Source organism: Crocodylus siamensis, chromosome 2, assembly GCF_052110815.1.
Source record: "Crocodylus siamensis isolate JL-2025a chromosome 2, ASM5211081v1, whole genome shotgun sequence".
Lineage (NCBI taxonomy): Eukaryota > Metazoa > Chordata > Crocodylia > Crocodylidae > Crocodylus > Crocodylus siamensis.
Window position 1 is genome coordinate 19,091,999 of NC_143396.1, and position 27,203 is coordinate 19,119,201.

The 27,203-nt window shown below is 46.6% G+C and overlaps 1 protein-coding gene across 1 annotated transcript in view; it reads left to right on the plus strand.

Annotated features, from left to right (window-relative positions):
• The window catches only part of CFAP99 (cilia and flagella associated protein 99), a 102,970-nt gene extending 76,064 nt beyond the window's left edge, over positions 1 to 26,906 (plus strand). Inside the window, exons 14-16 of the mRNA XM_090035436.1 lie at positions 1,955 to 2,160; positions 22,305 to 22,479; positions 26,456 to 26,906. Coding sequence (XP_089891562.1) covers positions 1,955 to 2,160; positions 22,305 to 22,479; positions 26,456 to 26,614 — 540 coding nt within the window. The 3' untranslated portion in view covers positions 26,615 to 26,906. The remainder of the gene's footprint in view (positions 1 to 1,954; positions 2,161 to 22,304; positions 22,480 to 26,455) is intronic.
• The last annotated feature ends 297 nt before the right edge of the window (positions 26,907 to 27,203 follow it).

The window sequence follows — 27,203 nt, forward strand, 5'->3', positions numbered from 1 at the left end:
CTGCCCCCAACCAGCTCCTCAGCCCCCCAGAGAAATCTTCCATCTTACTCTCTGTTGTGCTCAAGCCTTCCCTTCCCCCCTCCCATCCCTTTTTCTCTCCACTCTTCCAAAGGAGTTACGAGTTCGCTGTGGACCATACATACCACTTTAGGAAGGAGAGATGAAAGAACAACTGGCTGGATTTGGGACCCAACAGGGAAATACCAGACAATAAAGTCTGGCTCAGTAACAAGACAAATTTAAAAAGAAATGAGAAAGGAAAGAATACTAGTGAAACAGTTTATCTAAAACACAATAAATGAAAAGGAACAAAATCTCCTCTCTTCCCAGCCAGAGCCCTACCAGCTAGAAGCAGTGCTTCTTATAACAGTCAGGCCCAGACTCAATCTGGCAACCACTGAGGGCAACGTTCATGAACTTCCGCTGAAGTATCTACATAGCCAAGAGCAGCCCCTGCCCCTTATTCTGCACCTGCAGATCCTAGGACAGGAAAAAACCATTTCAACCAGTGAAAAAAACCAAAGAAGCAAACAAGTATAAATAGACCTTATGTACCAGAGATTGAATATAACCACCCTGTGGAGATGTGGGGACATACAGCAATCCACAGGCCTACCAGTGCTTACAGAGAGTGCAGGGGATGGATGCTGGGCACTGCAGGATTCCTAAACAGATAATCTAGCATGTAGCAGTATTACTCAGATTGCTTCTGCAAATGCAGACACACTTCTTTAATAGAGTCAGGGCTTGAAATTACAGTACTTTTTCAGTCACGGTCTGCTATAGAACAGTGCACAGTATCTGATTCAGGAAAATGAAGGTGATCAGAACTGCAGTCCTTTCTCATTGATGAGCTTAGTTCATTTCATTGCCAGTCACGGTGAGCCAAATTCTTCTGCCAACTCCTCACATACAGCTGCCAGGGAAATCCTAGTTATACCCAGAGGCAGAATTTGAAGTATGTTTTGCTGTTTAATTCATCTCTGATAGAAGAGCACGAAAATGCAACAAAGTTGAAGTCATACTTGAAAAGCTCATTCCAGATCAAGTCAAAAGGAAGTGGTGAAGTGCAAAATTATCAAAAACTGAGCTGCCCAGTCAAAAAAAAGAAGAAATTAATAAAATCACTCAGGTTTATGTGACATTTTCCTAGTAATGGTGCAGAACATGCCTGGGATTTGAGCTAATACATTTTATGTACTCAGTTGCCCTGTACTTCCTTTTCCAAAACAGACATTTTCAGGCTACAAAAAATAAAACGAAAGCCCATGACATTTTCACATTCATAATACTTAACAGACCTGGATATTTGCTTGCTCTCCCTTACCATAGAGGGCAGGAGTAGAAGTAGGGGTTTTAAACTACAGCAAAATAGATTTAAGTTAAATCTCAGGAAGAGACCTCCTAACTGTAAGAGCAGTAGGTCAATGAAATGAATTGCCTGAGGAAGTTGTGAAATCCCCTTCATTATAAGTTTGAGGGACAGCATAGACAGCTGTCCGGCATGGTTTAGGAACAGTGAATCCTGCATTTGAGTAGTGGTTGGCTTACAAGACTCAGAGGTTCCTTCCAACCCTTTTACCCTATGCTAAAAGGATGTATTAAAAAATCTTTTCAGAACTGGATATTTTGTTAACTGGACTCCTCACTGACCAGATGAAATGCTCATACTTGTGGTTCCTTCAGTTTGTGTTTCCTTTATGAAACGTGTCCTGTGAAAAGTTATATTGCCATATCCCTTAGTGTCATGCTGTGACCCAGCTCTGAGAATGATCTCTGTGCCTTGAAAGAAACTTGTAAATAATAAGGCAGGGCCAAATCCCATGTCTATTAGTTGAATCAGATTGACTTCAATATGAACTGGAATGTGATGGCAATATTCTCTTTTTACACAGTGGTTCTTCCTTTCATTTTCTCAGCCGTTTATTTGTGCCTTAATTGGTGTTTTCTGTAGACTCCTGGCCATGGCTTAATTGGTGAAATGTCAATAGTGGAACTACGTGAACGCTTAGCTTTGCTTAAAGAAGCACAGAAGAAGGCAGAGGAAGAGAAGAGGGACCAGATAATACATGAAAAACAAGCTAAGGAACAGCTGCTTCTAGACAAACTGGAGCAGATTTCCCAGTTCAGAGCAGCATTTGGAAGAGCAGCTACCTTAAGGTCAGTATAAAATAACACATACATTTAGACCTTTAAAACTTGGCTAACACCTTTAAATGCAGGAATTAAAAATGAGATCTGGGATGAAAGCTTGACCACATTTAGTTCAATAGGAGTTTTGCTGTTTATTTAGGTGGGACAAGGATTTTACTTTTGCCATTTAAATTACATTACATCAGGTTTACCAAATCTTCCCAATCAATTCTGAATGTAAAATTATAGAGTCTCCTCAGTGCATTGATAAGATCGTGCACAGGCTTGGGGTACCAAATACTGGGAAGAAGCAGCCTTAGGGGAAATGGTGCCCTGGACAAACTTGTATTTTGGTGCCAGCCCCCCCTGACATTCTCCCCCTGCTGCTCCATGGCCTCCCCCTCCCACACACACACCTCTGCTGTAGGCAGAGGCAGGCAGGCAGGGACACAGGGCTAAAGCAGGTACTCTCCTGCCTCCACTGCCCAGCCAGCTTCTCCTGAGCAGTGGCCTCAGGGACACCAGTACCTCAGGGACATCAGATCCCACCAAGCCAAATAGTGCCGCCCCTGCTCTGCATTGCCCCACAGTGGGCTGCTGGAGTGGGCTGTACCCAGGGAGCTGTCATAGCAAGGCAGGGATAAATCCTACTGCCACCTGAGCTGGTACAGCGCTGGGACTGGGGCTAGGGCTGGATCACCTGAATTGGGAGCAGTGCATAGGGGAACCAGAGAAGAGCCGGATCCTTCCCTGCTCCATGCTCTGGAGGGTGCAGGCCGGGCTGGGCCAGGACAGGTGCACAGAGCTTAGTGGAGACAGTGGCCAGAAAGGGAGAGTTTGTGAAAGGGAGGAGTGGAAACTTGGAAGTCAATCAGGAGGCCACGGGGCTGGCCCCGCACCTCCCTCTGCCTGCCTCTCCTTCCACTGTACCAGGATCTCAGGACAATGGGGAAGTGGGGGTGCTGCCCCAAATGGCTGAGCCAGGGGTGCATGAGGGGACCCCACTGGGGTGGGGGGCATCACCTGGGCTCAGCCAGGCCCTACTGGGCTGGGCTATGCACTGCTTCTCCTGCCTAGGGTGGGGATCAGCTGGAGTGGGGTGGGGCAGTGGGGTGTTTGGTGCCTCCTGACCACAGCACCCTAGATGGTCAGCAATGTTGCCCACCCCTAAGGCTGGCTCTGGTTCTGGGGAAAGAAACTGACTCCACTTCAGTTGCTTTGTAGTTAATCAGAATCAATTCCATATCACTGTAAGTATTGCAAGTAAATAACTGAAATGGTTCTTCATTTCTAGCTGAACCAATATGTTAACATCAGAATTTTCTTCCTGAAATCTAATTCACTACTAGGCAAGGCTAGGTCTATATCTTAAAAGTTAATAACATCTTAGAGAATTACATCTTTTCATAATTCTCCTAGATTATTTATTGCATGGGGATAAATCAGGGAGAAATATTTCTGCTTAGAAGCTGTCTTAAAACGATCATATTTTGTATGATCTGCATAGCTGCTCTGGGTGATTCATAAATGCAGGAAGAAGGTCCCCAAAGAGATTAAAAGCTAAACTAAAACAATTTACAAATAAAGGCATCAGAAGAAAAAAATAAGAGAATATATCACTTCTACCCATCTTGATTTGTTATTACCATATTTACTCACATGCCACACATCTTTCTCCCTAAAATCAGCCCTCCAAAATTGGGGAGCTGTCTTAGGAAGAGAAGCTGTTTTTTCTTCACTGGAATAAAAGTATGAAGATGTTGTACTCTAATGGCTGTCATAGTGGCTCCCACTTCTCTCTGGCCCAGAAAGCAGAAGCAGAGTCTGGTGTTAACCTTCTCACAGCTGCTACAAAACTTGCAGTAGCTAATGTTGGAGCACTGTAACTTATGCTTGAAATAGCATTTGTACAAGCTTAGGATAAGTGAGCTGCTGCATGAAGTCTGTAATATGTTGATGAGGCTTGCAGCATGGAAACAAGATTCTATTATTTACAGGAACTTTTATAAAGAACTATTTACAGTAAAGAAGTACTAGTCTTGCTACTACCCTTGCAAGCGTCTGGGGCCTAGCTGTCCTGCCACACTAAGAAATTCTCATTCAGGTTGCTTTCTGAGATGCCACACTTCCTGGACACTGGGTGCATCCACATATGGATGTGTAGCTTATGCTCAAATAGCAGCTGCACAAATTTGTGCCGGAGATTTGTGCCTCAACACATGTGCCTGAACATGCACTTTGGTGTGGGGCAAGTCGTGCCACTTGGGGCAAACTGACCCTGCCGAGCTCACCCCAGATCTTCAGCTGGGGGAGCTAGAGGCTGGAGCCAGCACCTGTGCTGCTGCCATCAGTATAAAAAGCTGCCTAGGTGAGCAGCTCAGGGCTACTTGTCCTCGGGAGCTTCTGAGGCCTGGCCAGCTGATACCTGTGGATACTAGCCCTTTGTGCCAGCTGAAGCAGCCCTAACCTAGCATGATCTCTACACCCTCTATCCACTGCAGCAGTCTGGCAGTTGGGGCTGCTGCCTAGCTGTGACCTGCTGCCACCTGCAACAACATCTGCCCCTTGGACTTGCAGCCCCAGGGCTGTACACCTTTCAGACCCAGACAGGGACCATACGGCCACCTGAGCTGTGGTACAGGCACTGAAACAGAGCCACCTGTTCCTTCTAAGGAGTAACGGTCCATGAGCATGCCGCTTCAGTCCATAAGCGCGTTGCTTCAGTCCCGCCTCCTCCTTTCGGCGCAGTCCACCGGTAAGTGTCCCCAAGGAGAGTGTGATTGTATTGTTTGACATTGAAACATGATGCAGAAAAGAAGAGCTTTTCTGGTTAGTTGAATTTGGAGACTATTTTAAATATACATAAATTTATCTCCAGTTGCACATTTAACATTAATCTTTCTTTCCTTTAAGAAAGCCCCACCAGTGCCTCTCACTCCTGACCTGAAGCCCCTGCCTGCGCCCACTAGCTCCCTCCAGGCTACAGCTCCATCCCAGCACCAGGACATAAGTCCAGCTGAAGCTGTTCCACCCACTGCTTTGTGACTCTGAGCAGTGCCAGCCTTGCTGTTCTGCTCCCTGGGCCCATTCCCCAGCCATCCCCATGCTGTTCCTGGGAAGCCCTCAGCTGAGGCTTAGGGACTGAGCTGGGCAAACCCCTTCCCTTCCAGGTTGGCCTTGCCCTGCATAGGCTGCTCTAGTGGGGCAGGGGGGCTTTAAGCCCAGTTGTGACAGCCTCTCCTACCCAAAGCACTCCCCCACCCCTGACCCCCATCTCTCTCTCACCCTGCTGCTGCCTCCACCTCTCCCCACAGCCCATCACACCCCACAAGGTGTTCCTGGGACCAGGATCTCCCACAGGCACTGGTGTGTTTTGGAGGTTTTTTTATACCAGGATTTCCCAGTATCAAATTTAGAGCCCATGCTGTAAATACACAGCGCAGGGACATTGTTTTGTTCCTAGCATGCCTCTTGCAGCATCTCGAGCTGCTTTGAGGAACTGCAACAGGCACATGTGCACTCATCTTGACACGTCCTCTGTGTTTTGAGAGAGATTTACTCCATGTCACACAGTCTACAATGACTCTGGAAACACCTTTTTTTCCCTACATTCTGCCTTCCAAAAACAAGGTGCATATCTTATCTGGGGGCACATGGTATGCGAGAAAATATGGTACATCCTGGCCCATACCTAATAGCCACTACTTTCACCATTGATTGACTTTTGGCTTTGGCTTTTGCATTTATTTGTTATTGGTTGTATTCATTTTGCATGCAGACTTTTCTGTGTCAATGGCTGAGGGTCTTATAGACTTTTTCAGTTCAGGCCCAACTGAGGTACAGAAGGCTGTTTTGTGGTGTTCAATTCATAGTATTGATTTAGCTTCCAGTTCTGATGCTAAGTTCCAGCGAGCAGCCTTGCAATGTTCATTGAACTAGTTCTATACAATCCCAGCTCTAATTGGTTTTGTTACTCCTAGTTAATCTCCAAGGAGTGTCGATCTATGCTATTGATACTCAAAGGAGAAAGAAAAGCTACTCTCTCAGTAAATATAGTTCAAGTCTATTGACACTCATCTAGTGCCTGGAGAGGGGATTTTGATGAGGAATAAAGGAACTGGAATAGAGTTGGAGCTACTTCTCCTCGAGAACTCTCAGCGGTACACAGTGATTTGTGAGGGAGCATGTGGGCAGCCCCCATGCTTTCCATATAGCTCCACACTCGCTGGTGAGATCTCCTGCACCAGTGGTGCTCAAAGTATGGTCCATGGGCCAAATCCGGCCTATGAAGCAGAGTTGTCTGACCCACAGGGCTCACCACAAGTCTAGAAATTTGGGGGCAGGGGAGCAGTGGCAGTGTTAATTGCTGCAGCTCTGGGAGGAGGTCCACCTGTGTCCAGACTCAGCACACAGGATTGTATCCAGTGTCTGGCCCCAGCATGCTGGATTAGGTTACAGCCCCAGACCTGGTAAATGGGACCTGTCCATAGCTGGATCCAGTGTGCAGGGTCAGACCCAGCATAAGACCCTGGACCTGGCACACAGAATCAGACTGAGCACACAACCCCAGACACGGTATGCAGTTGGACCTTCTGCATAGCCCCGAACACACCACACAGGGTCAGTTCATGACCCCAGACGTGGCATGCAGGGCCAATCTGTGGCCAGACCCAGTGCACAACCCCAAACCTAGAACCTGGTCCTGCATCCAGCACACAGGGTTGGTCCATGCACCAGGTCTGGCCCATAGACCTGGCCCTGTGCTCCGAATCCCACCAGTGGACCAGCTGCACTCCATTTATCCGGTGCATGTGCTGGAAAGTTTGAGCACCACTATACTATACTATCAAGAGCAGGGGTCTTTACAGTCTATTCAAGGACTATTCACTGTGCTGGATAAGCTTTGCTGTGTCTTGAGTGAAGCAGTCTTTAAAATGGAATTTGGGCTTGGTTTAGATTTAAAATAGTGCTGATACTGTGGGCAGTGCTATGCTTGAAATAAAAGATAAATTCTGCTAGTTTTCTACCCCGCTGTGTTGAAAGTATTTTTAGAAGACAAGAGACAGCCATGCCAAAGATGGTGGACTCTAAATGAACTTCAGCACTTGTTTGCAAGCAGTAGTTTTGTTCCAGTACATAGGGATAGTAAGAAAACATCCTTTACTTTGATGGAGACTGCCTTGCTCTATAGCTAAGAAGATTTAAGGTTTCAATAGGCATTTAGAAAACTAAACAGTACAGGACTTTTCCAGCCATCGTCCCCAACAATCACAATCCAGAAACATTTACAACAGGGAAGTGTCTGCAAAGCACGCCCTGAATATTCTGGTGCATGTATTTAGCAGCATTATCAGTTAGTGTTCAAGCCTGCAATGTTATTTCTAGTACCACAGTAAGCCTGTATGTTAGTCCTGTGGTGCTCAACCCAGAAGCTGGAGCTGGTCTTGTTTAGCTCTTGTGTCGTCTCTCCCTCCCTCATCTCTCCCTCTTCTTCCTCTGACATTAGCAGCCATATCCCTCTGCCCCTGCTTGATCCCTCCTTTCCCTTCCCTGAGAAGTGGTGGCCTGTAGTACAGCCAGGTTTAGGCACCCTGCCGCCCTTCTAAAAAGTTGAGCACCACTCTGCTAGCCCATTCGCAGATGATGGGTAATTTCCTGCGGCTTTGTTTGATCTAAACAAACCATTAGTTTTGTGTTAATCCTACTCTACGGAGACTAAATCCTGCATTATCTTTCTAGTCAATGCAAGCAATTCATTGCTCAGGTTGTACTGAAACACAACACAGGGTGGGGATTACGTCTAGAGAATTAATTAATAATTATGGGGATTGAAGAATGAGTCACATAGCTGGAATTCTTGAGAGACTGCTGTGCACAACACAAAATTACATGTACCTGGCATTCATAGTCTCAAATTACATTATATTAAAAGCTAGTACTAATCAGCTAAAGTATGATGGCTAAGCTTTGCTGAACAATTGCATCTTTAGTTAGTGTCACTTAGAGTTTAATTGGGTCCCCAACCAAACAGGTTACTTGTAATATTGTTTTCAAGTGCAAGCACAAAAGCAGCAGATCAAGCAAGCATATTATGAATCATATTAAACAACATGGGAAATGAAATTTGAGAAATTACCAGGTCATCGAGCTTTAGCTTTAGCAGGCTACAAACCATGGTATCCATAACAAAACCAACTTTTTGAATGCTTGCAAAGCACTGGAGGAATTAACTCTGTGTATACATCAGACGCTGCTTTAACTGCTAAAGTTTTGCAGTTTAGAAATCAGTACTGCTATGCGACTTGGACAAACAATGCAGTTCTTACCAGGCAATTAAGCATACAAAAAGCCTTCTGAATATTTGCCTGTTCTCACCACTGCATCCCACAAAACCAAAGAAGTCCTAATGGGCTGTCTACCTGTTTGTACACTTGAGGCGTGATTCTTATTTATTCCATTCTTGAACGTAGGACAGTATAACAGGGGGCCTGCTCAGGGCCGATCTCAGTATGGCCCGCCCACCTGTTCTTGAGCTAACCACCCACTTTCTCGTCCACCACGCCTTGATGTTAATTAATTAATAAAAGGTGTTAATTAAGCAGGAGGCTGCCCATTTTTTTGCTCCAATGCCAGGAGGTGCTATCTGCAGCTCCATTCCTCCTCTACACCACAGCCCAAACCTCACAGATGGCATCTAAGTGTTCCTGTCATCACCGGCCCCATGCTGGGCCCCAGAATCCTTCTGACTTAACCCCAACCTTAAGTCCTCTCATCAGGAGGCTTCATCCACCTTCATACAGGCTATGTAGCTCCCTGAAGCCATTTTCCCCTCTCAGGTGTGGCCCCCCCAGGACCTTTGGCTACCAGCCCTGGCCCACCTCCAGGCCAGTCAGAACCCCGGCCCTCAGCTCTTGGGCATCCCTCACGGTGGGCCCTGGCCCTTTTGACCAGTCTGGTCCTGGCCAGTCAAGGGTACTCTCTCGATCAGTATTGAGTCTTTAGCCCCTCACTCTCTCTAGGGGTCCACCCCCTGGGCCTTGCACATGAAGGGGTAACCCACCCAGTGGTGGGGACTAGGGGTTAAGGTGCCCCAACCTGCCTTTCACCGGTGGTAACTGGCCTGGAATTTCCTGGGGGCTCCCGCACCACTGGGAACCCCACCAGGCCACCCACTCCTGCCAGGGTGCAGTTTTAGGTCATACCCAGGACCAGGAACCTCCTTACCATCTCCTACAGCTCCTCCCTTACCACCAAATGAAACTCAGCAGCCCTCTGTCCAGGCAGTGTTGTTGCCTGACTCCTTACAGCTAAACTGGCCTATTTATATGGGCAGCCTGAACCTAAAATGGCTGCCCTCATTAGGCACACACAGTGCCCTGCCACAGGCAGGAAGGCATAAACCTCATGATGCTACCTTTTCTCTCCTCTGTTCTTGAGCTCTTTGTGAGCCTGCCCACCTACTTGTGTAATAGCTTGGGAGCTATTCTAAGATAGATTCTGCTTCCCAAGGGCCTCTATATGCCTTGTTTAACTGTAGTGCAGGCCCCTAGTTCATGTATTTTACACTAGGACTTGGGAGCAGTGTTCATATAGAGCCTCATGAGCAGGGATCCAGGTTTTCTGTTCACCGTGGTAAAAAGCGGATTGTCTCATTTTAAGGAGAAAAATGCAGATATTCTCCTTTACAGGAGAAAAAAACTGGGAGCAGGCAAGTTTCCCCTTACAGGATGGCAGACTGCCAGCCTGCAAGGGGCTGGGGGGAGTGGGAGGAGGGCAATCAGGCTGGGGGCACCATGTGCATGTACTTGCATACACATGCATGTGGTAGCCATGCAGTGTGGAGAGCAGCTCCCACAGCTTCTCACATGTAACCCTGGGGTAGGGGGGAATTGAGGCCCCCATAGTGAGGAAAGGAGGGAGAGAATTAGGCAGGGCTGGGATCATCGGGTTTTAGCTTTAGCAGGCTACAAACCATGGTATCCATTACATAACCAACTGCCAAGCTGGGGTGGTGCATGGGGCTTGGAGCTTGAGAGTTGGGATGGGAATGTGTGACCACAGGCCCTGGCCAGGGAGCAGGACAGAACTGCAGATGGCCTGTCTGGAGGGCAGTGGCGGGGGGGCTGGTTCCCCACCACTGCACACAGCCTGGGGGAGAGGTATGAGGGGCAAGTGACACCCAGATTTGTGCAAGGGGCAGGGGCAGATGCAAGCTGTTAGTTGTGGGCTCAGGGCTCCCCTCCCTCCTGCTCTCCCCTTGGGGACTTCTGCAGCCCAGCAGGCAGGACCTGGCATGGCAGAGCAGGACAGAGCGACTCAGTGCCACTACTGGGAGTCCCAGCAGCAGGGATGGCGGTGTGGAGTTGTGCCCCCTGCAGCTGCTGTGGGAAAGGAGTGCTTCACCATGGCAGTGCAGGGCTCCTGACAGTGGCACTGGGCCTCCCCACCCCGCCCTGCCCTGCCACGCTGGGACCCACCCACTGGACTGAGGAGGCCCTGAAAAGATGGCAGCAGGATGGTGAGCCCCAGGCCTGCAGCAGGAAGCCTGCATCTGTCACCCCACCATGGGCTGTGCTCCAGCAGTGCCGCTCACAGGGACAGGGAGCTGGGCTCTGTGCTTCTCTCAGACTGTGGCAGCCATCACCTCCTACAAGCTCTCTGGCAGAGCTGGGGAGGATGGGGCTATGGGTGGGGAGTGAGGACCACTAGCAGGGCCAGGGAGCTGTGGGTCAGGATTGAGGGGAACTGGCAGGACTGGAGACTGTGGGTCCTGAGTGAGGGGCACTGGCAGGGTCAGGGGGCTGTGGCTCAGGTGTGAAGGACACTGGCAGAGCTGGGCACCGTGGCTTGAGAGAAAGAGGCAATGCCATGGGCAGGGCACTGGCATATCAGGGCTGCTCAGCACCGCAAAGCAGAGGAGTTGTGGGGGGACAGCTACAGCTGGACCTGTGTCCTGGTGAGTAGAGGGAGCAGGGGGACCTCTGATTTTCCATGACAGAAAACCCAAAATCAAACACCAAAATATACAGGTGTTTAGAAGTTATTTTATTATAGTGATTGAGGTACTGGTAGGCTTCCAAATTGCTTTAAAATTGTAAATTTATCAATAAAACATTTTGTTCAACTGATGCCTATATATATAGTAGCATATATATCGCGTAGGTTCCTAGCCATGTTACAGGACCTCCATCTAACCCAAGAGGTGCACAGTCCCATCAGGGGAAATGCCTTGTTAGACCTGGTCCTGGCCACAAACGATGACCGGGTGAGGGGACTGCAGGTACTTGACCACCTGGGCAATAGCAATCATCGCCTGCTGGAATTCATCAGCCAGCACAGGGTGGCAAAGGCCTGCAGCAAGACAGCAGCCCTGGACTTCAGGAGGGCAGATTTTATTGAACTAAGGAAATTAGTCAGGTCCCGGAGGGGTTGGGAGTTGGGAGTCCAAGAGTGGTTGTTTCTGAAGGAGATGATCCTCCAAGCCCAAAGGGTGGCAATCCCAACACAGATCAAAGGGGGCAAGAGTGCTCAAAAGCCCCCATGGCCCACCAAAAGCATCCAGGAACGTCTCAAAGCTAAGAAGGAGATATACACCCAGTGGAAGGGAGGGGCCATCACCAGGGATATACCTCCATTGCTCAGGATTGTAGGGGGGCTGTTAGGAAGGCCAAGGCAGAGACAGAACTGGGAATAGTGACCTGTATCAAGGATATCAAGAAGTCCTTTTTTAAATACATAGTGGGTAAAAAGAAGCTTCCGGGTAATGTGGGGACACTGCAGGACATGCTAGGAAATCTGGTGGTCTCACCGGACAACAAAGCTAACCTATTTAGCAATTTCTTATCCTCCATTTTTTCTGAGCAAGGACTAGGTCATCCTCCCCACTGGGATCCCTGATGGTCCCAGGGGAGGCGCAGCCAGCCCCAAGGTCAGTGAGGACCTAGTCAGGGAACTTCTGGTGGGACTAGATGTGTTCAGATCAGCAGGTCCTGACGATCTCCACCAGAGTGCTGAGGGAATTGGCGGAGGTCATTGCGGGACCCCGGCACGGCTTTACGAGCACTCATGGTGCTCTGGCAAGGTGCCAGAGGACTGGAAAAAGGCCAATGTGGTCCCCATTTTCAAAAAAGGGAGGAAGGAGGACCCAGGAAATTATAGGCCTGTTAGTCTTACCTCAGTCCTGGGGAAGCTCTTTGAGAAAATTATTCAGGTGCACATCTGCGAGGGGCAAGCAGGGGAGTGTATGCTTAGGGGCAACCAACACGGGTTCATTAGAGGCAGGTCCTGTCAGACCAACCTGGTGGCCTTCTACGACCAGGTCACAAAATCCTTGGACACAGGTGTCACGGTGGATGTAGTCTTTCCGGACTTTAGGAAGGCCTTCAACACTGTCTGTCACCCCATTCTTGTTAAAAAATTAGGAGATTGTGGTCTCGATGCCTACACAGTCAGATGGGTCACCAATTGGCTGGAGGGCCGCACCCAGAGAGTGGTGGTGGATGGGTCATTTTTGACCTGGGGGGATGTGAGCAGTGGGGTCCCCCAGGGCTTGGTCCTCGGGCCCGCACTGTTCAACATCATCAGCGACTTGGACGAGGGGGTGAAAAGCACCTTGTTCAAATTCGGGGATGACACTAAGATGTCGGGAGAAGTGGACACACCAGAAGGGAGGGACAGGCTGCAATTGGATCTGGACAGGTTACAGGGGTGGACGGATGAGAATCAGATGGGATTCAATACTGACAAGTGCAAGGTGCTACACCAAGGGAGAGAGAACCAGCAGCATACCTACAGGCTGGGGAACTCCCTTCTCGTCAGTGCAGAGGCAGAAAAGGATCTTGGAGTCATTATAGACTCCAAAATGAACATGGGTCGCCAATGTGGGGATGCAGTCAGGAAGGCCAACCGCACCTTGTCATGCATCCACAGATGCATCTTGAGCAGGTCCAAGGAGGTGATCCTCCCCCTCTATATGACATTGATCAGGCCGCAGCTAGAGTACTGCATCCAGTTCTGGGCACTGCACTTCAGGAGGGATGTGGACAGCATGGAGAGGAACCAGAGGAGGCCACTTGCATGATCAGGGGGCAGCAGGGCAGGCCCTACGAGGAGAGGCTATGGGACCTGAACCTATTCAGCCTCCACAAGAGAAGACTGAGAGGGGATCTGGTGGCCGTGTATAAACTGGCCAAGGGAGAGTCCCTGTTCCCCGGAGCACTGCTGGGAGTAACAAGGAATAACGGTCACAAGCTGGCAGAGGGTAGATTCAGGCTAGACATCAAGAGGCACTATTTCACGGTCAGGGCAGCTAGGATCTGGAACCAACTTCCAAGGGAAGTGGTGCAGGTTCCTACCCTGGGCGTCTTTAAGAGGAGGCTAGATGAACACCTTGCTGGGGTCGTTTGACCCCAGTACTCTTTCCTGCCCATGGCAGGGGGTCGGACTTGATGATCTGTTCAGGTCCCTTCCAACCCTACCAACTATGAAACTATTTCATTTTAATCACAGAAGAATGCAGATTTCGGGGGTTTTAAAACAAAGAACTCATGGGGTTTTAATCTGAGAATTTGTGATTTTTAAACAGAGAAAACCAGGATCCCTGTCATGAAACTGCATGCATCAGGGAAGCCCTTTGTGAGGATACCCTCAGGTCATAGTTTCCACCAAATGTACATGTCTATACTGCCAGAGTGCTGTAAAATGGTTTGAAGGTAACTATGAATTAAGCTGCAGTCTGGGTATTTTAGCTGGTGCCAGCTTAACAGACTTCTTGTTTAGTCAGCCCCCAAGCCACTGTGTAGCAAATAGGCTTGTTTAGGCAGTGCTGCAACTGAGATTTCTAAAGCAAAGCAAGACAACTGCTTAATGTACTTATTATCATACAAATATCCACCATCCTCTTTCACCTCCAGCTACTTCAGAGCAATATCTGGAAACAAAGGAGTTGTAGTTGTTTTTGTTCCTTTTTACTTTGCAAACGATTTCCTGCTGGAGGTAATGTCACAAGGTTTCCTCAGAGATGTTTCTATAATCTCAAGGGAGGACAAGGTTCCCACAAATATGAGATGATGCAACCACCTTGCCTTGTCCAATTTTGCCATGTCTCAGATTGTACAAATGACATAGCAATGTAAAAGGATGTTACATAGCCATCGTTATGACCTTGTTGGTCCACCAGGAAACTTTCTTTGCAGAAATGTCTTCTTTCTGGGTACCTAATGAGCTGTTTTTGTTAAAGACCATGCTAAGAATAATTTAAAAAGCTGGATAAATAACCACATAAGGGAGAATATTTTGATCTTTCACAACACTGTGGTGATGTTTGTCAACATTTCTTTTCAGTGTGTGCATTTGTAGTATGGAGAATCTAGCTTTTGACTTCCTGCCATCCAGCATCAATCCTGCAGATTGAAAAGAAGAAGGAAATCTATCAACAATGAACTTTGATTATACAGATCCAAAATGCTTATTTCAGACTGAGAAAATGCTGTTATGAATAACAGTAACTTTTTGCAGTGAAGACTCAGCGTGTATTTAATTAATAATTTAACAGGGAACCAGTATTTGATCTTTTATGTAACATTACATGGTGTCAGTCAGCACAATAATATGGCATACTTAAATGTCAAAAGCATTGACCCCCTGGCTTCAGATTAAAATCACAGGTGCTAACAGTTCATACATTCATTTCCGAGCCAAAATAAGTAAGAGAAATAATTTGGTAAAGGGCAGAAAAAGTCAAGGTCTATGAAATGCAGAGTCTTGAACTGCACCAGATCTTTGAGAGAAAATTGACTAGCAAATCCAAGAAGACAGTCTATTCTTCTTGTAATCTACAACAGTCCCAACTATGAATGTTTCCTTGTATATTTTGTGTTATATTAGCATTTGCTTAAAAAATACAAAAAGTACATTTTCAATGTATGCATTTAATTATATGCTAGAGAAGTCAAATTGCTTCTTTGGTGTCTAGATATGCCGAAGTGCCATTTATGACCTTAAATAGGAAAAAGTGCCCAAATATTAAAGAATAGATCCAGTGATTATTGCCTGGGTTTTAAAACAAGAACTCTTACAACTGCAGCTCTGTAAAATTAACCAGTTGTGTTTGTAAATAGAATATATGCAATTACGTATTTGCTTTTTAGATGCAAAATTGGACACCCTTTGAAAACATGAGTCCATTTGGTTCAATTAAATCAACAGTTTAAATAAAGTAAAAGCCACAGAGCAGAACTAGTGAGCCTAAAGACTTGGAAGATATTTTTTTTGGTTTCCAGGCCCAGTTCTTTCATCTTTTGTAGTTTAATAATGAACCCAACAGGGGCTGCAGAACCCTCCCTAGGCTCTCTTCCCTTCTCACCTCCCTAGGACAGCTTTAATCCTGAGTGGTTTCTTATTAGCTACTACCTTAGGTAACCAGGCCCAGCACCACTGTGGGCCCAGCACCACCCTATCCTGGCCTCACACTGGGATTGGGCCCTGGGGGCTAGCATCACCCCCACCTGGTCCTGCATGCTGGGATCTGGTGCTGGATCCAGTGTGCAGGGCCCAGGGTTTCCTAGGGGCTGGGATTTGACAGGAGGGGAACAGTAGCATTTCTCCCTCGATGCCAAATTTCCAGAACTATGTGGAGCCTCAGGGACTGGATGACATGATACCACAGGCCAGATGTTGAGCACCCCTGGTTTAAGTGATGCATCACTAGTGTGATGATGGCGTAATAAGTAAAGCTAAACCCTTTCCTGCATAAGTAGGTGCATCACAAACAGGTCTAGGGAGGTGATACTTCCCCTCTATGCGGCATTGGTCAGGCCACAGCTAAAGTACTGCGTCCAGTTTTGGGCACCGCACTTCAGGAGGGATTTGGATGGCCTGGAAAGGGTTCAGAGGAGGGCTGCTTGTTTTGTTAAAGGCCTACAGAAAAAACCCTGTGTGAACTGATTGGGAGACCTGAACCTCTTCAGCCTCCATAAGAGGAGGCTGAGAGGTGATCTTGTGGCTGCCTACAAACTCATCATGGGGGGCAGCAAGAAATAGGGAATACAATGTTTACCAGGATGCCTGTTGGGGAAACTAGAAATAATAGCCACAAACTGAAAGAGAGCAAATTCAGATTGGACATCAGGAAAAAATTCTTTACAGTAAGAGTTGCCAAAATATGGAATAAGCTTCCGAGGGAGGTGGTGCTGTCCCCTTCCTTGGAGGTAATAGAAGGAGATTGGACAGATACCTGGCTGGGCTCATCTGACCTCAGCACTCATTCCTGCCCAGGACAGGGGGGGTCAGACTCAATGATTTAATAGGTCCCTTCCAACCCTACATCTATGAAACTATAAGAAGGAAGCCAGCTTGATTTTCAGTTTCCATGGTGAATTTGTAGCACTGGTAAATAGAAAACCAACCTTTTTATTTTTAAAACAAAGCCCATTTCATCTGAAAATAGTTGAATATGGTATCCCAGGCCATTTTCACTCTATACCAGGGGTAGCAATTATTTCAGCTGGAGGACCACTTAATGTGTTTTGGGGACCTGTTGAGGGCTATATCCATCTCTCTCTCTTCCACCTCTCCTCTCTCCCCCTTGTTCTCCTTCCAGAACCTGGCTGGAGCTGTAGTTTGCCAGAAGCCCTGATACTCCACTGTGGATCCAGGCAGGAACTTCTGCTGTGCCAGGCATGCGGTGGTGTCAGCTGTGGGGGCAGCCAGCAGGTCCCAGAGCCTTGATGCAGAACCTGCTGGCAGTGTCCAGAGCTGATACTGATGCCCACCTGGCACAACAGAAGCTCCTGTCTGGGTCCACAGGTGACACCGCCGGCAGGCTCCAGGTTAGGACTCCAGCTGGGAGCTTCCACCACACTGAGAGGGTGACGGCATCAGCTCTGGACACCACTGGCAGGTTCCGCATCTGAACTAAACTTGCCAGTGGTGTTCACAGCTGACGATGCCTAGCTGCTGTGGCAGAAGCCCTGCCTACTAGTTCGCTGGTTGATGCCTCCACACAGGGCCTTCCATGGGGGGGAGGTGCGAATCAGGGTGACCACCTCAGGCTCCTCACTTTGGGGGGACCATGGAGCTGGGCAGAGCGGCATGGTGACTCCATGCTGTCACCAGCTTCATGTCCAGCCACTCGGCACCCCACTGCCAAATCTGCCACCAGCTTCCTCACATCTGGGGGCAGAGCCCCGCTCAGACTGATTTGCCCAAGGCCCTGCACCTTGCTTGTGTCGCCTCTGCCACCACATCAAGGGCTGATGCTGTTGGGTGGAGCTGCCAGCCACCCGCAGACCAGACCCGATGAGTTAGCATCTGTCCACCCATGGGCCAGATTGAATCTGTTGGCAGGCTGGATCTGGCCCTCGGGCTGTATTTTGCCCATGCCAGCTCTATACAGATGTGTCTGTGTTAGTCATAATTGAACAAAAGTATGTGCTCCATATGTAGCAACAGTGAAACAAATTCTGCACTCTGATGAATGTACACAATGGCCACGTCCAGACAAGCGTGGCCATGCGCATACCGCACATTCAGTTGTTCTCCACACTGCAAGAGAACACCACAGGGTGGCCCCCAGGACCCTGGGTAAGGCTGCTGGGGCCAGCCCAGTGCTCGCCCAGTCCTTCCCTATCCCACCCTCTGGCACATGGCACAGGCATTCCCCCAGAACAACTAGTGGCGGCACAAGGTGTGGACACGGCCAGTGGCATCAGAACAAGTTGCAGTTAGAAGCCCAGAGGAGAAAGGTTTCCTGTGTCTTTTCTTTGCATTTCTGCTTTAGTGAACCCCTAGTTAATCCCTTTCCTGCCTACCTTAGTGTGGATTATATCTATCCTACCACAAGCTAGCATTCATCTGTTAACTTCCAGTTAAGAATCCCACCTGTATCCTGTATAAATACTGGTACTTAAAAGTAGTTTTCTGCAAGGCCATCAAATCAAAACAAAACTGGACTTTGTCAGGCTGTTTCCAATATGTGATGAGCCCCAGAATTGAGAAAAACTTTATAAAAACCAATGTTAGAAAAACACTTTCCAAACTGATAGGTCATTTCCCCCACCCCCTATCCTCCAGATAACACAAGACTTGTGTTTGGGACCAAAAAGGGGTGTGAAGAACATCTCACAGACTGAATGCTTAGTATTTTAGAAACCTGTGCAAAAGCAAAGCACCTTAAAGCTTTCAGTTCCTTGAGCTGATGATGCAATGAAGTTCATAGTATGAAATAAGGAAGGGAGAGCCGGCTGCCCTGCGTCCAAATCAAAACAGAATATAGCCTTTATATATAGTTTCATAAACTGGATGGAGTTACCATAGCTTCTTCCTTTGAATTACTCAGAGAATTTTTCTGGGGTCCCATTCCAGGCTGGTGTCAGCTCAGCTCATCTGGAGAATTGCTGTGTAGGCTAACCAACAGCACATGAGCTTTCTCCTCCAAGTCCCAGTAGGTCTATACCACTTGTCTCAAAACACCAGAACTTTGACATTCTTTTTTGGTCCCCATTCACCTCCCTGCAAATGTCCCAGAAATAGTCTGTCTTGTGATGAGGAATGGCATTTCAGATTTCAGGGAGCTGGCTTCTTTTGGGGACGAAGGAGATAGTGAGTTGGGAGATAATAGTAGATTTGTAATGGGCAGTTATTTTTTACTTGGATACTGCTACTCCATAATGTTCTACCTTTGGTTGCTACTCCAATATCTGTGTTTACAAGAATCCTTCTTTGCATTTATAAAAGATTTTGTTGTTCTCTAAGTTTGATCATCAAATATTTACAGGAAATCTCATTATTATGTTCTCACTTGACATCTCTAAATAATACAATGCCTCATTACTATGCAAACAAACATAAGGCAGGTGGGTTCTCAGGTTACATGTTAGGGCATAATTTTTAGAGCCGCAGAATAATATTATTATTACTCATTGTAACATGTTAAAAGCTTTTTAGGGCTGGGAAAGGAAAGCATTATCCTAAACCATGTAGCATTGTATGAAGTAAGGAATTTAACAAGTTAGGGAAAGGAAGGCAGTTAAGAATTTGGAAACCTAAGGTGCAGACAGTAGTGACAATTTTCGCCTGATCTGGCCACAGAAAGCAGTTTATAGCTGTGACCAAACACAACTGCATGGCTGCAAACAGCTTAAAAAATTGTGGATTGGGTGAAAATCTGAGCCCCTCATTGCATGAGATATCAGATAAATATGTTACAAAATGTAGTGTCTTTTGTAACTTGTGTCTGCTGAGCTCCCAGCCTGTCACTGTTTTCAGAACAGGAGGGGGGAAAGGGAGCAGAGGGAGTTCAGTCTGGGGGGTTTTCGGCACCCCCTGTAGGGTGGGCGGGTGTATTGCAGCCCCCACCCCAAGGTGGGGGGAGCTCCAATTCACCCACCCCACCCTTCAGCACCAGCTGGAGAGCCCCAAGAATGAGCTCCCTCCTCTGCCTTCCCCCCTCCCATTCAGAAAACAGCAAGCACTGGCCGAGAGCCCTGGCCGTTCTTGCTGGCTGCAACTAGGTTCTCCTCTCCTCTGGAACTGACAGTGAACTTGTGTTTGGTCTGGGGTAACGTTGTAACTCAGAACGCTTTCCAAAAATCCTTCTGGGAGTTACAGCTGGGAGCTGCACTTCTGCCTGCACTGAAAGTCTAAACAATTATGTTTATTTAGGGATTAAGATCCAATTTCAGAATTTGTATACATCATTTGGATACAGACCTAGACAGGTTACAAGGGTGGGCGGATGAGAAAAGGATGGGATTCAACACCGACAAGTGCAAAGTGATGCACCTGGGGAGGAACAACCGGCACCATACCTACAGGTTGAGGAACTCCCTTCTTGTCAGTACAGAGGCGGAAAAGGATCTGGGAGTCATCGTTGACTCCAAGATGAACATGGGCCGGCAGTGTGGGGATGCAGTCAGGAAGGCCAACCGCACCTTGTCATGCATCCACAGATGCATCTCGAGCAGGTCCAAGGAGGTGATCCTCCCCCTCTATGCAGCACTGGTCAGGCCGCAGCTGGAGTACTGTGTCCAGTTCTGGGCACCGCACTTCAGGAGGGATGTGGACAACATGGAGAGGGTCCAGAGGAGGGCCACTCGTATGATTAGGGGGCAGCAGGGCAGGCCCTACGAGGAGAGGCTACGGGACCTGAACCTGTTCAGCCTCCACAAGAGAAGGCTGAGGGGGGATCTAGTGGCCTGTTACAAACTAGTCAGAGGGGACCAGCAGGCACTGGGGAAGTCCCTGTTCCCTCAAGCACTACCAGGAGTGATCAGGAATAACGGTCACAAGCTGGCAGAGGGTAGATTCAGGCTAGATATCAGAAGGCGCTACTTCACGGTCAGGGCGGCTAGGGTCTGGAACCAGCTTCCAAGAGAAGTGGTGCTGGCTCCTACCCTGGTGGTCTTTAAGAGGAGGTTAGATGAACACTTCGCAGGGGGTCGGACTAGATGATCTACTCAGGTCCCTTCCGACCCTAGAAACTATGAAACGTACCTCTTAATTTGGCTTTTGGGTATTGCTGAGACTGAAGTCCAGGATTCTAGTAATGCTTTCTGTGAAGAGGATGGGCTATACAAGAGTTTCCTGCCCTTGGAACGACTCAAGATCTACAAGGGCCAGAATGGACCAGAAATATCCTCTCCAGGAAAGAGGAGTGCCCAAAACCCTAACAGATCTTCTGAGTGACTCTGTGACTTCAGCACTTGGAGCAAAAACAGCCCTAAGAAGGACTGTTGTTTTAGTAAGACTGTTGTTGTAGTCATGATGGTCCAGAAAATATGTGAGGAGCAAAGTTATTTTGGTGACATTTTTTATTGGGCAACCTGTGCAGTTGGGAGAGATGTTAGGCAAGCACACCTGAAAAAGGGCACTTTATGCCCAAATCATTTTGCTAAAAGCTTATCTAATGTCTCCCCAGCTATACAGTTGGTTCAATAAAAGATATCACCAAAAAACCTTGCTTCTTTGTTTGACAATGATGCCTACCCTCAGGGTAGTCTGAGTTATGCTAAAAGATTGAGGACTTAGACCCACGGGAGGGAGGTTTCTGTCATAATAAACAATTCCAAGGAGTGGCCCTTGGAAATGTAGCCTGCAACTGTCTTAGTAATAGAGACAATTCATATCAGCCCAGCAATGCCCCAAGCAACACACTACCTAGAGAAATCAATAAGAATCTTGTTAAAATTTTCAGTAAAACCAATTATGGAGAAATACTGTATCACATAAATCCAAAATGGCCTTCTACAAAACTCAGGACTGAACTAGAAAATGTCCTATTAGCCCTGTCAGCTGAGAGAAGCTATATCTTAAACCTGCTGTAATCAGTACCTTTGGCTTCAGCAGAGCTGCATCCACTCACTTTATGTCTGAACATGGCCTGAGAGGCATAGTTTTTTTTATAAAATGATTGCAGTGCTTAATAATATGAGTTAATAATACTCGCTACAATTCAGAGACAATATAAATAGAAGTGCAAGATGCATATCAGTAAGTTAGTATAAGTAAGTGTAAATGTAAGTTGGTATAACCTATGTGACAAGGGCCATTAGTCAATTGAGGTTGTTGGATGTCAGCAAGCATAAACTGGTAAAATTTGCTCTCCAAAAGGGTAGAAGACTAGCAGCAAAGTACAAGTTACCTTAGTTTTTGTTGCACTTGTTTGTTAATATTATTGCTGCACTTTTCTATCAGTTTATGCTCACCTAAACTCACTCCCCACTTCACACTATTCACCACTAGTGACTACTCTGAATTTGACCTACTGAGAGTATATGAAAAGGAATATACTTTAGCTGAAAAAAAAACCCGTTGGGGTGAAGTTTAATGAAAAACCGATCGCACTGTCTAGATAATGGCTACACTACTGAGACAGGAGCTAGACCCATTTTGCCTAAACAATACCAGGCCTGGCTTGCAGTGCCCTAGATATACTAGTTCTGCTATCTAGCAAGCAGAGATATTTTTCCAAACTGCAGACATGACTCAAACTAGTCATTTCCATTTATCATTTAGAACTAAATTGAATTTAGCTGGTCCCCAGAGGTAAAAAAGCTAATGAATGGTTTATAAAGTAAAATATTTTTATTCCAAATATTCAGCATTGGATTTATTGCGTCAATATTATCCATATGGCTTTGTCTCCCTTTTTCCTTTCATTTTTGACCTTGCAGGCAAGAAGAAAAGAAAATTAAGTCGCAGTTCAGTGAAGGACCTGTGAAAGATGAGCGTGTTTTAAATCTGCAGAAAAAGATTACAGAAAAAACTATGGAGCGTAAAAAGCAGGCTGAACTCTTAAAGGTTACACCCCTGAAAACTAGTGCAGTGAGGCCCTGGGAACCACAAAAAGTAAGCAAATAATTATTACAATAAGCAGTCATGATGGGCTTACTATTTTGAAGCTACATTAGCAAAGTGTTACTTTAGGGTTAAATCAGCCAATCTGTTGAAATAACAACTATAGAGCTATTTTGTATGGACCCTTGGTAGGACTCAATTCCTTGCCTTGGGGAAAGCTGTATTTTCAACTTTAAATAGTGTAATAATGGTAAACCTTTCTGAGGATGTGTCTACAGCTTTATAATCCCCTTCAAGGCCACAAAGAGCACAGTAGTTTATCATATGTTTTATTGTAGGTCCATGCTTAAGTCCACCCCCAATCAGCAGAGAAATTATTTAAATCTTAATTCAAGAAAGTACTTGCAGTTGTTAGGGTCCCTAAGGCAGCCTAATGGGCCGTATCTGCCTGGGGGTTTGGCTGGCAACCCTAACCCAGCTAATGACTCTAGCTGGCCATGGCCTGAGCTTTCTGACTGGCTGCTGGGAGAGCCACTTCTCCATTTAGTTCCAGCTGTAGTAACAGACTCCAGGCAGCCGAAATAGTTCTGGTTAAGGTCAGCTTCAGTAAGGCTCTCTGACTTTCTGGTTCCTGACCCTGCTTGGTTCTGTTCTTGGACTCGAGTTTGTGGATTTTCCCTTGGATGTGGTAACTTGGCTCCTAAATCAGTCCATGTTTTAGACTACATGCCTGGCTCCTACCTTCCCTAACCACTAGGCAAGACCACCTATGACCTAGTTCATTACAGCAGACTCCCATGCCTTTCCTGAGTATGGATACTATTCTGTATTGGTCAAAGGCTATTTCATTATGTTACCGTGTCTAAACCAAATCAGACCTGATTTGCGTAGCATTTAGTCTAGTTGAGTTGCATGGGGCAGAGAGTAGAATCACCAAGCTTACAGGTGACACAAAAGTGGGAGGCACTGACAACATACTAGAGGGTCTGAATTAAAATTCAAAAGCATCTGAAAAAGGGAGCAATAAATAATGTGAAATCCAAAGATGAATGTAAGGTACTGCACAGGGCAGAAAAAAAGCCCAAATCCAGAATGGAGGATAAACAACTTGGCGGGAACCCTGCCAGGAAAGGTCTTGGGGTTGCAATAGATAACAATTGAACCAGCAATGTGATGTTGTCACAAGAAAGACAAATGTAGTTTTGAGTTGGATTCACAGAAGCAGCATCTGCAAGACACGGGAGGAGATACTACAATTCTGCTCAGTGCTGGTTAGGCCTCTATTGAAGTGTTCTGCCCAGTTTTGGGCAGTACTTTGTTAGAAGGATGTAAAGAAATTGGAGATATATCATAGGAGAGCAATGAGTATGACAATGATTGGAAGGTAAGCGATACAAGGAAAGGCTAAAGGAACTAGGTGTGACAACAAGGTCATGGGCAGTCATGCCTCGTGGTTAGGCCTGGACTTAGGAATTTAAGTCCGGAACCAAGGGTCAGGAGAGATTCACGGCCATGGTCTAGATCCACTGGTCAAGCCAGAGTCAAATTACTAAAGATGTGGTCAGGAAGAGGGAGCCAGAACTAGGAAGCCACAGGTGACACCAGAGTTAGGAACTAAGAGTCATAGTTGAGCAGACACAAGTATCAAGCTACATACCAGAGTCAAGGTAGTCTACATGCTCACCAGGAGACTTGTGCAGACAACTCATCAAGGTGTGCCCTGCTGGTTTTAAGGCCATTTGGTGCAGCATCAGGTTCCTGCCAGCACACCAGGCAATAAAGGACAGTTCATCACATCAGCAGGAATACTGACTCATTACACTGAGTGTGTTTAGTTCCAAGAAAAGCATATTAAGGTGGGGAGCATGATAGCAGGTTTTCAAATATTTGAAAGATTGCCATAAAAGAGATGGAAAAACAATGTTCTTCTTTGGCCAGACAAAAGCTATGGAGTTTAAACTATAGAAAACCAGATTTAGATCGAGGCCCTAAAACAGTGCCCTCTAAAATTTTGATGGTGAAGACCACTTTTTGGCACCCCAGAATCTACCATGTCCCCCCTTCACCTGCTCTGACCCCCCTCACTGTCCCCCGCCTCCTGGACAAGCTGCCTGAGCTCTGACCCCGCTCATCCAGCCCAACCCGGGCAGCAGGGGACATGGCTTAGCCTATCCACATGCATCCTGCCGCTCCCAATCGTGGAGACCAGTCGATTGAAACCAACTGCTTGGTGACCACTGTCCTAGAAAAATTGCCTCATGATCAGAACAGGGTGCTGAAACTACCATGAAAAGTTATGGAATCTCCTTCCTATGAGGGTTTCAGAAAGAGGCCAGATAGATATGGTTTAAGAAGAGCAAAACCCTTGTAGGTGCAAGGGATTGGACTAGATCACTCTTGAGATCTCTTCCAGCCCCATAGTTCTAAGCCCTCTCTTGGGCTTAGATGTCTATACGTCATCTTTCCTTTCTTATATTGTATTGCTTGATCCCTGAATGTAAGAAAGAATGAGATCCCCTCCCTGTCTTAAAACCCAAAGCTAACATTTTGGCTTTGCTTACTCTATATAATCCCTTTGAATGCAAGGGATGATATACACTCAACCACATACACTCACCGTTAAATTCATGCAAAATAGAATTACATTTACAACTTAGAAAACTGGCTACAAAGACAAATGCACTGTAAACAGGAGAGAAGTTATTCTAGAATTTTTGGCATCATTTAGATGTGAAGTTGCTTTGTCTCTGTGTGCTGAGCTTTTCCAGAGTGCTGCTTTTGTGAATCTGGTTGTTGACTCAGCATGCCTGTAGAATTTGATACAGGGGACTTATGTAGCTGAGTGTTGATGTGTTGTGAAAAGAATAAACTGGTGACAGAGGGAGAATATCAGGTGGAGGCAAGACTGCACAACAATACAGATGTTGTTTAGTTTTGCTGTGACCTAATATTTTTGTAGAAAAATGTATCTGTTTGATTCAGATGAATCAAGTTGGTCAACCCACCCAGATTTGGTTCTCTTCATCACCAGGAATCCCAGTTTTCCCTGATAAAAAAAAATCACAAGTTCTCTGATAAAAAAATCACAGATTCTCTGAAAACACCTCCCCCAAATCTGTAATTAAAGTGAAACGCCACTATATATAGGTATCAGTTGAACACAATGTTGATATATTTACAATTTTAAAGCAAATTGAAAGCCTACCAGTGCCTCAATCACAATAATAAAATAAATTCTGAATACCATATACTTTGGTATTTGATTTGGGGGTTTTTATCATAGAAAAATTAGAGCTGCACCCCCTGTCCCCTTTAATCACAGAAAGCAAGGAGCTTCTCTGCCTGGCCCTGCTCTGCCCTGCTGCGCTAGGTCCCTCCTGCTGGACTGCTAAGGCCCCAGCAGGGTTCGTATTACACTTCCACTCTTAGTGGGGTCTGCGTCAGTGGCAGCCGGAACCTGGAAGGAGCTGCCACCATCACTCAGGCTGCTTAGAAAGGCATGGGTGGGCCAGGGCCTCTCATTTCTTATGGGGAGGACTCTTGTCTCTTATGGCAGACTTATGGGGTGCTCTCATTTCTTATGGCAGGGCTCAACCCCCCCTGAGCCCCACTCATATTTTGAACCTTGCTCTCCAGGCTGCCTGGCAGCTATGTGCATATACATTCACGTGGCACCTCCTGCCTGACCGCCCTCCTCCTGCTCCCCCAGCCCCTTGCAGGCTGGAACTCTGCCAGCCTCCAGAGAGCTCTTTGCAGAAGTGCACAATCCATGTGTTTCTCCGTTAAAATGAAAAATCCACATTTTCCTCAGGTAAAAGGGGAAATCTGTGGGTTTTTTCCATTTTCCTATAAGAAAGAGAAAACCTAGATCCCTGTTCATCACAACTCATTTGAAGTTACTGTGCTTAAGCCAATTGTGATACCAAGTAGAATTTGTACCTGCAAGCCCTCTAGATAGTTGTATTGAAGTAATGTTGTTAGTGTCACTCTCAGCTGAGCTACGATACTTTGTCTTTCCCTTCTTCAGGGCTTTCTGCAAGAGAACCACTGGAAAGTGCTGGAAAAGAGTCGGGAACAACAGTTCAAAATGCTTCAGCATGGCCTAGCATCCAGAGAAGCAGCTCAGAAAATGGCTACATGTGAGGCAGCAAAAATTGGAGCGACTTCTTGTATATTGCGATCCTAAGTAAAAACCAATGATTCTGGAACAACTGCAGCCCTGGTGGTGATGGAAACCATTCCCACTGCATCTGCCAAGGGCCAGTTTTGCCCTTGTCACACCTGAACACGCTCTGGAGTCAAATTCTGATGTGCACAAGCAAAACTGAAGCAGAATTTAGAATTTTTATCAAGTAAAATTGTCATTTCAATCTATGCTGGAATGTTTTTCCTTTTAGAACCAGCAGTTGTAAGAAATGGAATTACTTACATTGAGATTTCTGTGACATGGGGATGAATAAATTGGTGAGACCACTGTAGATTTTGCGTGCATCTGAAACAGTTACAGACTGAGCCACTTGTTTGCCATGTTAATTTCCTGAAATGAAGACTAAAAATGGGTAAAAGAAACTCATAGAATATTTATTTGAACCTCTAACATCTCACAGGGTGAGATCAGCTCTAGTTTGTGACATATTTCTATACAACAGTGCCATCATCCCTACCAGCAGGACAAGCAAAGTCAACACTAGTTGTGGAGGGCGAGAATGAGAGAACTAAGTCTGAGTTCCTGTGTATTGTCAAATACAACATATTTTTGAGTATAGTCAGGCTTT